General features: G+C 46.3%; 1 protein-coding gene across 1 annotated transcript; it reads left to right on the top strand.

The window, feature by feature from the left end:
- The first annotated feature begins 3,792 nt into the window (after positions 1–3,792).
- Positions 3,793–10,850, top strand: LOC114592854 (CD209 antigen-like protein C). The gene is made up of 7 exons (XM_077923467.1): positions 3,793–4,055; positions 4,465–4,557; positions 5,180–5,314; positions 6,454–6,682; positions 7,046–7,187; positions 8,687–8,793; positions 9,810–10,850. Exons 1-7 carry the CDS (start codon positions 3,950–3,952, stop codon positions 9,961–9,963), a joined length of 966 nt encoding a protein of 321 aa, XP_077779593.1. The 5' UTR covers positions 3,793–3,949; the 3' UTR covers positions 9,964–10,850.
- The last annotated feature ends 1,684 nt before the right edge of the window (positions 10,851–12,534 follow it).

Genomic DNA, 12,534 nt, shown 5'->3' on the forward strand with positions numbered 1-12,534 from the left:
AGTGCCTGGAGGCGGTTGGAGGATGGATGGCGGCTAACAGACTGAGGTTGAATCCTGACAAGACAGAAGTACTGTTTTTGGGGGACAGGGAGCGGGTTGGTGTGGGGGATTCCCTGGTCTTGAATGGGGTAACTGTGCCCCTAAAGGACCAGGTGCGTAGCCTGGGAGTCATTTTGGACTCACAGCTGTCCATGGAGGCGCAGGTTAACTCTGTGTCCAGGGCAGCTGTCTACCAGCTCCACCTGGTACGCAGGCTAAGACCCTACCTGCCCGCGAACTGTCTCGCCAGAGTGGTGCATGCTCTAGTTATCTCACGCTTGGACTACTGCAACGCGCTCTACGTGGGGCTACCTTTGAAGGTGACCCGGAAACTGCAATTAATCCAGAATGCGGCAGCTAGACTGGTGACTGGGAGTGGCCGCCGGGACCATATAACACCGGTTCTGAGAGACCTGCATTGGCTCCCAGTACGTTTCCGAGCACGATTCAAAGTGTTGGTGCTGACCTTTAAAGCCCTAAACGGCCTCGGTCCTGTATACCTGAAGGAGCGTCTCCACCCCCATCATTCAGCCCGGACACTGAGATCCAGCGCCGAGGGCCTTCTGGCGGTTCCCTCATTGCGAGAAGTGAGGCTACAGGGAACCAGACAGAGGGCCTTCTCGGTAGTGGCGCCCGCCCTGTGGAACGCCCTCCCATTAGATGTCAAAGAGATAAATAATTACCTGATATTCAGAAGACATCTTAAGGCAGCCCTGTTCAGGGAAGTTTTTAATATGTAATGCTGTACTGTTTTTAACACTGATTGGGAGCCGCCCAGAGTGGCTGGGGAAACTCAGCCAGATGGGCGGGGTATAAATAATAAATTATTATTATTATTATTATTATTATCGAGTCCAACCCCCTGCCAAGCAGGAAACACCATCAGAGCACTCCTGACATATGGTTGTCAAGCCTCTGCTTAAAGACCTCCAAAGAAGGAGACTCCACCACACTCCTTGGCAGCAAATTCCACTGTCGAACAGCTCTTACTGTCAGGAAGTTCTTCCTAATGTTTAGGTGGAATCTTCTATCTTGCAGTTTGGATCCATTGCTCCGTGTCCGCTTCTCTGGAGCAGCAGAAAACAACCTTTCTCCCTCCTCTATATGACATCCTTTTATATATTTGAACATGGCTATCATATCACCCAGGGACGCGGGTGGCGCTGTGGGTAAAAGCCTCAGTGCCTAGGGCTTGCCGATCGAAAGGTCGGCGGTTCGAATCCCTGCGGCGGGGTGCGCTCCCGTTGCTCGGTCCCAGCGCCTGCCAACCTAGCAGTTCGAAAGCACCCCCGGGTGCAAGTAGATAAATAGGTACCGCTTACTAGCGGGAAGGTAAACGGCGTTTCCGTGTGCGGCTCTGGCTCGCCAGAGCAGCGATGTCACGCTGGCCACGTGACCCGGAAGTGTCTCCGGACAGCGCTGGCCCCCGGCCTCTAGAGTGAGATGGGCGCACAACCCTAGAGTCTGTCAAGACTGGCCCGTACGGGCAGGGGTACCTTTTATCATATCACCCCTTAACCTCCTCTTCTCCAGGCTAAACATGCCCAGCTCCCTTAGCCGTTCCTCATAAGGTTTTAATGAACAGCATGTACTGGACCACACTAGATATACTAGTCTCAGAGATTATCCCTTCCAAACAACAAACCTAGAAGGTGCTTATGGAAGGTGCAGTTGAGATCCTGATAGCTGAGGTAAAGTTTTCTTGGAGTGGAAAGAAGGAAGCTATGAAGTTTGTTGCACATCAAGGCCTCGCACCCCCTCCTTTGATGAATAAAAACATGTGGACACCAGTATTTTAGGTTAATGGGCAAAAAAGGCCACAACTTTTATTGGTGACAGAATGTGAGTGGTATTGGCTTTAGGCACTGGACCCAAAACGACTATATCTGACTCCTGCCTGCCATGCAGGAAGTCTCAGAAGGGTTAACTACCTGTAGGGGGAACCCTGTTGATGTACATCACCTCAGAGCTCCCCCGGGGTCACCGGAAAGGTCATGCCACGGCCCTAGCCACCACCCAGGCTTTGGACAGGAACCATGACCCCAGGATTCCTTTAACGGAACACCCTTAAAGGGGAGGGGCAGGTGATAGCCACAACCTCCCCTCTCATAAACCAAGCTTTTCCAGTGCCTAACCGCCAAATCTTACAAAGTTGTGATGATTTGCTACAAGGTAGGTGAAAACCAAGTGGCTGGTGCCAGTTTGCCAAGTGGAAAAAGTCCTACCAGGCCCCTCAACGGCACCCAACCAAGGTCCAAAGCACAAGAAGGAGCTCCCGGCTGTGCAGCCGCGTAAATGCGACAAGCCACGCACCCAGCCAGCCAGATTGGCCTGCTGCAGACATGACACATGCCGGGACTCCCCTGTGACACGGGGCCTAGACACTGCTTAGGGCAGGAAGCGCAAGGCCTGTGCGCAACCCCACCCATCCCTGAAGATGAGCAGCTTTGTAAACTCTGATCAAGATGAGCCAAAAATTTTAGGCAACGATGAGAGCAGGAGAGAAGGTCAAAGCTGCAGAGGCAAACCTGGACACAGTATTCCAGGCGCGGTCTGAAGAAAGCAAAATAAAGCAGTACTCTTACTTCCCTTGATCTGGACACTCTACTTCTGTTGATGCAGCCTGGAACAGCATTACCGTAGCTTTTTTTTTTTTACTGCTGCATCACACTGTTGACTTACGTTGAGCTTGTGGTCTACTAAGACCCCTAGATCCTTTTCACAGGTGTCCCACATCTTATATTTGTGCTGCTGGTTCTTCCTGCCTAAGTGCAGAACCTTACATTTGTCCCTGTTGAAATTCATCTTGTAAGGGACCAGTTCGCCAATCTGTTAAGGTCATCTTGAATCCCAATTTTGTCCTCCCAGTTTGATGTCATCTGCAAATTTGATGAGCATCCCTTCAATTCTTTCATTCAGTCAACCAGCTACAAATCCACCTAAGTTACCTTGTCCAGTCCACATTTTACCAGCTTTTCTGCAAGAATATCATGGGGAATAATTAGGCATGGTATGTTTGAAGAAGAGTGGTTTCCCTTTTTTACGTTTATTAATAAAGGCCTGTACTTTTTTAAACCACAAGGAACTCAGAAATAATTTGGGAAGAACTTGATGAACTGAAAAGCTGGCTATGCAACTTCCTGTTCAGGAAGCCACAGGATGAAATGTGACTCTTGAGTGGCGTTCACATCATACATTTAAAGCATAGTTGGTTGATTGGCACCCGTCTGTCTCGGGGCGCAATGGAAAAGTGTACCTTCAGGGGTGAAGTCAAACCAGTCATGGCTTCCCCCAAAGACTCTTGAGAGCTCTGGTTTGTTAAGACCCCTCTTCCTCTCCTAGGGCTACAGTTCTCACAGTGGCTTAACAATCACTGCCTCTTTGCAGGGAACTCCGGGAACTGTAGCTCTGGAAGGCAAATAGAGATTTACTAACAACCCTTAGCACCTTTAACAAACAACTCCCAGAATTCTTTGGGGGAAGAAGCCATGACTGTTTAAAGTGGCATAAAAGTACTTTAAATGTGTGGTGTGAATGTGGCCTAGATTGCTTTCTACTCCTACACTTCATGGAGAACTATGTATTGTTTAGTCACTGTTGTTTTTTATTATCATAAATAAAATTACAATAAATAAAATAAATGTTAATGGACTGCTATTGCTTATCTTAGGTTCTATGTTTCAATATTTATAGAAGTATGTTTATTAATAAAAATAGAAAATTAACTCTCACTAATTTTGCTCAGGTGTAACCCAAACACAGCTGATGTTCCCTTATATACCAAGATGTTGAATCTGCCACAAACCATTTTAAAAGGAAGAGAAACCAAAGAAAATAGATGAAATGAAACCTGAGAGCAGGAGGAAGATTTGTATTTCAAGTGAGCATCTCACTTTCTTCAGTGTAGACCATGTATGATGACACAGGAGTATCAAGCAGAGGAGAAGATCTCCAGCTGTATGGGTCTTGCCGTCCCCTGCCCCAACAACCCGTAAGGAAAACTGGAATTGTAGAAGGTATTTTTTTTTGCTAAAATATGGTCAGCAGGGGAGCAAGGGAGGTGCTATGTATTATGAAGTTACTCCTTCCACCCACCCATGCCTTCTGGGATAGAAGCGTCTCAAGCTTAGCAAATGGACAGTTGAGGTTTGCTTTAAAGCATAAGGTGCTGGACTAAAGTTAATTAGATAAACTTGGGATGTGTTTTGGGGTGGGGGGAAGCAACAGCCCACCTTCTGAAGCATGGGTGGAGGGGCGAAGAAGAAATAGGCATGGACTCAGATTCAAGAGCAGCAAAAAAAAAAAAAAAAAAGGTTGTGGGAAGCAGAGCTCACCTGCTACAACTGGGAAGAGGAGCGTACCAGCTCCCGTTGATATCCGTATTGGTACATTCCAAAAGTTAACTCTGTCCACCCCCCTGTCTAGACGAATATGAAGACTTTGACAAAGAGAGCGACTATGACAGCATCTCGGTGCCTCAGGAAATGGAGGAGCCAAAGGCACTGCCTGAACCACCAGGTATGAGAAGAAGGGACCCTTGCTTGCTTCAGTGTTGCTGCCCTCTGTTGGCTATTATGCATAAGGGAAGACTGGGGTGGCAGCTATGCGTACACTGTGGCCTTGTAACGGTGGCCTTGTTAATTATAGCTAACCATAGTTTATAAGCCATGGTTAATAGGGTTGCCATATTTCAAAAAGTGAAAATTCGGACACTAACTTCTTCTTTTTTTGCAAAATTGCAAATAAATATGACAACACTGCTGACATGGGTTGCCATACTTCTGGATTTTCCTAGACATTTTGCTGATTTCCACCGGGACACTGCTTCCGGTTGCAGTATTCCAGATATGTCTGTGTGAAATTCCAGACGTATGGCAACCCTACTAGCTAACATATTGCAGACAATCACTCAGGCCATGCCTTTTTTGTATCCACAGCATAGCTTATATCACCCTTACAATTACCCCAGCTTCTCCACAGTTCCAGCATGCTATCCTGAATGCCTTTGTGGCACCCTTACACTGGCAATGCCTCACCATGGCAGCAGCAGCCTGCTTGCTATTGGTTTCTCTTTTTTCCTGGCGTTGCCATTCTGAGCTGTTTCAAATCTCTCCCTCCCTCTTTCTCTCTCTCCACCCAGCCACAGCTCAATGCACCTTAACTCTAGCCCGATGGACCTTAACTCCAGCCCAATGGAAAGGCTGTTGGAGAAACTGCCTGGTTCTGCTCCTGGCTCTTGTGGGTCTCCTGATCGGCATCATTCTCCTTGTACAGCGTGAGTGCAAGAAGTAGGAGGGGTGTTCATGTGTGTCAAGACACACTGTGGAGCACCCCAGCTTCAAGAGATAAAAGCAGTGAGGGACTGGGACTCAAAAGGGAAAGAAGATTTATATGTACACGTATATGGTGTACCGTGGTGCTGCAGCAAGGAAGGCAAGGAAGGGCTGCGTACAAACAAATGAGCTTCATGTCTCTCTGTGGTTTGGCTGGCATCTCCCAAGACTGTCATCTTCGCAAGTTTCAGATCTCAGTAATTACACTGGAAAGTTGTGGGGAGGGGGTAGGTCAATCCCTTTGGCTGAGCCTTGGTAAGTGCAAGGCCAGTCACAGTACCATTGGAGGGGCTCTGTGCCTCACAGAACCCAGCAGTCCCACTCCCAAGTCAGAGAGAAATGGGGAATTCCTGACTGAATCCCCTGTATTCTGCCACAGGCTGTGGCTATAGGCTGAGCTGCATGGGCAGGGCAGGGCTCTTCACATATATTCTAGCTCCCCACCTTGAATATTTAGCTTTCATTTGAAAAGAAGCATCTAGTATTTTTACTACAGAAGTTATAAGGAAGGCCATGCATGCAGTATGCTACTTAAATGTTCAGGAAGAAGTGAACTGGGAAGACGTAAACTGGCCTGTGAATGCAAAGGCACTGGGATAACTTGACCCATATTTTTCTCTCTCTAAAATATGAAATTACATTTCATTTTATTGATATTTAATACAGCGGTACCTCAGGTTACAAACACCTCAGGTTACAAACACTTTGGGTTACAAACTCCGCTAACCCGGAAGTAGTACCTCGGTTTAAGAACTTTGCCCCAGGATGAGAACAGAAATTGCGCGGTGGCAGCGGGAGGCCCCATTAGCTAAAGTGGGACCTCAGGTTAAGAATGGTTTCAGATTAAGAATGGACCTCAGGAATGAATTAAGTTCGTAACCCCAGGTACCACTGTAATGTTAAATAACTTTACACATATTGGCTTTGCATTCCTGTTGTTCTGTAACGATCCCTTCCCTGTATGCTTAGGTTCCTTCCCCATAAAATGTCTGACTGCAGACCTGCCTCTGGAGGAAACAGCAACAATGGGGTGGGGCTCCAGGGTGGCTCATGCAATGATGCCCATCTCTTGCCCTTCTAGATGCCGCCATCTTCTCTGAGCTTCGGAAGCTGAATACCAGCTGTGATGTTTCAATCATCCCTCTAACAGCTGACAAATTGAAGACCGCTTTTCTGAAAGAACTTAAAGCTTTAGAAGAACGTAATTACAAGAGTGAAGCAACTGATAGAAAAGTGGAGGAACAAATATCTAAATTGGATGGAAAAATAAATGCATTGGAAAATAGAGGTATGTGCGAGAGGAACAAGATGTAAGCAACTGATATAGAAAAGCAAAAAGCATCACTGAACAGAATTTATCCACGGAAACCTCTGGTCAAATCTATTTGACAAACTGGGGCTCTATGCAGGGATAGTAGAGGGGGGAACATCCCAACCTCCATGTTTTAGACCACATTATGACAATTCCTAACCCTGAGATGTGTCTTCCCATCTTAGTGGTTCTAATCCCAGATAGCGATGTATAAAGAGACATCCTATCTTTGTTGCAATCAGAACTGTTTCTGTTCTGCTACAGTTCAGCTTGCACTCCAGTTAATCAATCTTCCCTTTACTGCCACTATTATTATTGATAGTTTCCATATAAAACTTTTCCCTCTTTCAGAAATCTGCAGGAGGACTGACCCTTTATCCTGGCATGAGTTTCTAGGAAGTTGCTACTACTACCCAGAAGACGAAAAACAATGGGAAGATGCCAGAAAATTCTGCATTACTATCAGTTCCCACCTGGTCATTATTAACAGCAAGCATGAGCAGGTCTGAGCAGCACCTTTGGTCGTAAGGCGCATTTGCTCTGTTCATTCATAAAACTGTCTTTTGCTTGGCCCTGTAATTATACTCTATCCAAACCAGATTTTCCTAAGAATTCAAGCAGCTTCCAGTTCCTAGCTGTTGCTTTCCTGGACCTAGGCAATATATGGGTAGAGAAGAGGATAGGGAAACCTAAGCAAATACATCACCACTCTGGTAATTCATTTTTAATTTTTAAAATCAGCTAACATATTGTCATACATATATAAGTTCTGAGTGGGCAGGTTTTACAGGTCTTGCACTTATTCTGTCTGTCACGGTCCAGTCTATGGGTCAAAGTCCTGCCAGAGGATGTTGGGGCCAGGGGCAAGATGGCGGGGTGGGAGCAGGAACAAGAGTCCAGAAGCCAGGGGTCCAAGGGTCAGGAAGCAGGGAGTCACAAAGTCAAGGGTCTGAGGGTTGAGAAGCAAGGAGTCAAGAAGCCGAGGTCCGAGGATCAGGAAACAAGGAGTCAAGAAGCTGAGGTCCGAGGATCAGGAAGCAAGAAGCCGAACGCAGCAAGGCAGGAACCAAGTTGCTGTGGCAAAGAGCCAAAGGGAAGTGCTGACCTTATATCCCTTCCTGGCTCTTGCGACCAGGTGCAGTGAGTTACCAAGCGGCCTCACCTGTGCGGCCGCACCTTGCCTCTCCAGAACAAACTTAGGAAGGCCCCAGTCTTGTGAAGCCCTACTGGTCACAGGGCGTGGCTCCTGCATGCACTCCTGACACAATCTGTTTACTGCTATCTGTTTATATCCCACCTTCCCTCCAAGTAGCCTAAGACCACATAGATGTTTCTCTCCCCTACCCACCCACAAATTGATAGCATCATCCTCTGCAGGGAGCAGAAATGGAGGCAAAAGGCCAGCCATTCAGGGTGCCTCCAGATGGTCCCTATTTTGTGGGAGAGATTCAAGTATACACCAGAAATTTAGGTGTGCACCATTAAGGTTGATTAAAGTCCTTTGTCACCCTAGTGCAACAAATCCACCCTAGTGCAAGAAAAAACAGGCTTTTGTAGTTCTCAAAGAGAATGTGTAGGCCCTACAAACCAGAATAAATGCTGAATAAAGACTAGACATAGCCTAATCTCCATGTAAGCTGTGTGCAAGCAAATCATGAATGCTCAGTAAACTGGTCATGTGGAGGAGACCCTCGGGCCATCAGTGACAATCCTTAGAACAAACAGGAATATGCAAGTATAGGCATAGAATCATAGAAATTTAGACTTGAAATGGACCACTAGGATCATCAAGTCCAACCCACTGCAATACAGGAATCTTTTCGCCCAACGAGGGGCTCGAACCCATGACCGAGTGACAGGATTGGGGTGGCGGAATTCTTGAGCAATCATTCAGGCCAATCTCCTGAATGCATTTTTATCACAGCAACATATTGCAGCTAGGCAAACTATGGATTTCATGTGCTACAGCATTTGTGAAGGTGCTACATGTTTTTCTTCCTAGAATTTTGTGGTTACAAAAATAAAGCTCACCTCGGTCTGGATTGGCATAAGTGATGCAGTGAACGAGGGAGCGTGGCAGTGGGTTGATGGAACAGCACCAACAGAAAGGTATGTGGATGATACCTAGCTCTTCTTTCTGGACCCCTTACAGGGAAAAGGCAGGGGGCAAAACGGTGTCAGGAATTCCCAGGAGCCACATAGCCATTCCTCTTTTACCCTGCAGCCTCGTGCGCCCCTGAAAGCTTCTCAAGGGGGTCATGGGGTGTGGGGCGGAGGGATTACAAAGTGGAATGCAGCTCAGGGGACTGTTGTGGGAAGAGAGGATTGCATAACCCTGGCCAGAGCAACATCCCACATTGTTTATTACTCTGGAGCAGCTTTTCTGGGAGGCAGAAGGATGGAGAGGAAAGAAACTTTCTTTCTGTTACGCTCCTTCCATAGGATTCAATCCCTTGACTTGATCTAGTGGAGCTGCTCAAGCAGCTGAATCAACTATTCTAGCTGCTTTCCTAGATACAGGGCTCATCCAGACTTTTGTGCTGTGTTTCTAGGCACAGGTCTGGGCTATAAAGCTCTGGGTCCAAAAGTCTTGCTTGTTTGTTCTTTGTTCTGGCGCTTTCCCTGAGGAAACCCACATTTTACAGCTGAATTGGAGCAAACGGCAAGCGGGTTTTTATTAGTTTGCCGTTTGCCCCAATTCAGAGGTAAAACGTGGGTTGTCCCAGAGACTGACACCCCTCCCCCCTGCTCAGACACAGAGCTTTCAAGTGTGAAGCTGAAATATGGCACGAAAGGAAGTCTGAAAGAGCTGCAGTTTCAGGTTAAGAACGGACCTCCAGAACAAATTAAGTTCTTAACCCGAGGTACCACTGTACATGGTTATCATTCACTGCCACTTTGAGGCATTACCCCACCTCCTGTTTTTTCACTCTCCCATGTCATCCCTCCCTTTTTGACCAGCTTTGTATAGTATATTTGCTCTCCAGAGCACAACGAGGTGTGATTTGTGATCAGGCGGTCCCCAACTTTGGTTCCCTACAAATGTAGAAGGCATCCACATAATTCAGCAAGTCTCTTCTGCAGTGATTTCACAATTCTGTACTAACTGTGCTTCTCTGTTACAGGTTCTGGAGGCAAGGAGAGCCCAACAATAATGATGGTGTGGAAAATTGTGCTGTCCTTTATAAGGAGGGTAATTGGAATGACATTGACTGTAATTTAAAAGTCCACTTTGTCTGTGAGAAGCCAACAGGTTGCAATTGCTTAAAAAAAAAATAATGAAGAAGGAGATCTTTCTATATGGGATCCTTGACACAAGCTTCAAGGAGTTCACATCTCTAAAATATAGCTGGATATTCCCTAAATGACCAAAGCTTTGTGGATGTTTGGGACCATCATTAGTGTGGCATGTGTTGTCTAGATGTCTTTGGGCAACAGCCACCTCCAACCATTGTCCAAATACATGGAACTCTTGGCTAACCTATCAAATGAAAATGGTTGCAAGCCCTCAGTTAGGGTGTTCCACAGCAGGGTTGTCTTAACACTATGCAAAGGTGTTCCCACCTTGGCTGCAGATGAATTAGGAGTGACTAAAAGCATCCAACTGGGATGAAGCTGATTTAAGAAACGACACATTAGGATGTGTTCGCCATCCCATTTACTGCGGCACTCACTTCATTTCCAGTGCTGGGTTTTAAATCCATTTTAACACGATGTTATCCAACATGCATATGTATCTTGTACTTTGTTACAGCTTGAAGCATTGTTTCCTAAACCAGCTTCACACTGATTGGAGTGCTGTTCTGAGGGTTCGCCCAACTCCCAGAGCCAATATCAGAGGGGCACATGAGGGGAGGAGGGGAAACCCCATTACACACATGGAAGTCCTTGCACAGGGCAAGGACAAGACCCTTAGGTGAATCCCTCCTCTGGTAAGAAAGTACAGGAAACATAAGCACTTGGATAATGTTATATGAACACAGATAAACTTAGCACTGGAAATGCAGTGAGTGCACCATAAACGGGAGTGTGAACACAGGCTTAGTCTGCAGGTATGTCTTTCACAGGGACGCGGGTGGCGCTGTGGGTTAAAGCCTCAGCGCCTAGGACTTGCCAATCGCATGGTCAGCGGTTTGAATCCCCGCGGCGGGGTGCGCTCCCGTCGTTCGGTCCCAGCGCCTGCCAACCTAGCAGTTCAAAAGCACCTCAGGGTGCAAGTAGATAAATAGGGACCGCTTACCAGCGGGAAGGTAAACGGTGTTCCATGTGCTGCGCTGGCTCGCCAGAGCAGCAATGTCACGCTGGCCACGTGACCCGGAAGTGTCTGCGGACAGCGCTGGCTCCCGGCCTATAGAGTGAGATGAGCGCACAACCCTAGAGTCTGGCAAGACTGGCCCGAACGGGCAGGGGTACCTTTACTTTACTTTTTATGTCTTTCACAAACAAACTGTTCAGTCTGCTTTATATCATCCCTTCCTGAGAAGATAGCTTTCCCTGTTCTACCTATTGTACCTATTGTTCTTTTCAGTGTCCTACCAGCTACGTTGCTAGCATATGGGTAAAAGCACCAGGGATGGACTTACTAAATGTATAATAGCAATTGCAGTTCTTGTGGTCACATCCACACCATAGCACTCATTTACCACTCCCCAGAGAAGTATGGGAGCTGTAGTTTGTTAAACTTGCTGGAAACTCCTAATTAATCTCTTCACCCTTAACAAACTACAGTTCCCAGGATTCTTTGGGGGAAGCCATGGTGTTAAAGTGGTATTGTATGTAGAATTCCTTATCATTGTTTATAATCCTCAGGACCTTTTCAACAGTACAGTTTCTAAGTGAGTGCTTTCCCACTTTATTCCTGGGCCATTGGGCTCTAACCTTATCTTCCAATTTGTACCCCACAAATCCCATCCAATTTGTGTTAATCTGCAAATTTGTGGAATACTTTCCACTCAAAATTCTTATTCCTAAAAATAGCAAAACCACCCACAAAGCCTCGCTGAAGCACTCCTCCCAATTGATCACTCAAGTAAGCACCTACCTGGAGATAGTCCCAGGAGTTTGTTCTAGCCCACATTAGAATAGGTCATCCAAAGGACATGTAAGTGGTCCTTTTAATCTAGTGCATAACTGGCAGCATTATAACAATGTCTGAAGCAGCTGTGATGCTAATCCGAGGTATCAACTCTTTCTTAAAGTCTTTGATGTCCTATATAACCTATATCTAGGAGTGTGTCTCACTTATTTTGAGCATTATGTTCAGAGTTTGATGTCAAAATTAAAAATCACAATGGGGAAAATCTGAGTTTTTGGAGTCTTTTTTAGAACTGCTTACAGGGATCACCAGCCTCTTTGAACTGATGGGTACACAAGACACCCAAGCACACTCAACAATCTATTCTAACAGATTCCTTCAAATCAATTTTCAGCCCTTCAGCCTACTGATTCAATCTATTCATTCAAGTCAAATTTCAGCTGGGGGAGGGTGTTGTAAATAAAAATATGCCCTTTTCCCTTATGGGATATCCAAGAGCCCATATAGAGTCCTTACATAGGTTCCTATTGGTAGGAGAAAATAACAGAGGCCAACCAGAGAATATTGAGAAGCAAAGCAGCTAGTAAGCTTGATCTTTATTGATCTGTTGCAACACGGTACTCCCTCAAATGCAGGAGAGGAGGAGGACTCAGAAAGATGGTGTGCAAGACCTTATAAAGACTTTTGAAATTCCCATTCTCTAGATCAAGACCACCCCCAGAAACATTACACATACATCACAGAAGGGGTGTAACCTAAGACCACCCCTCAGATACATCCCACCTACATCACAGAAATTTAAATGTTGTTTTTCT

Source organism: Podarcis muralis, chromosome 2, assembly GCF_964188315.1.
Source record: "Podarcis muralis chromosome 2, rPodMur119.hap1.1, whole genome shotgun sequence".
Lineage (NCBI taxonomy): Eukaryota > Metazoa > Chordata > Lepidosauria > Squamata > Lacertidae > Podarcis > Podarcis muralis.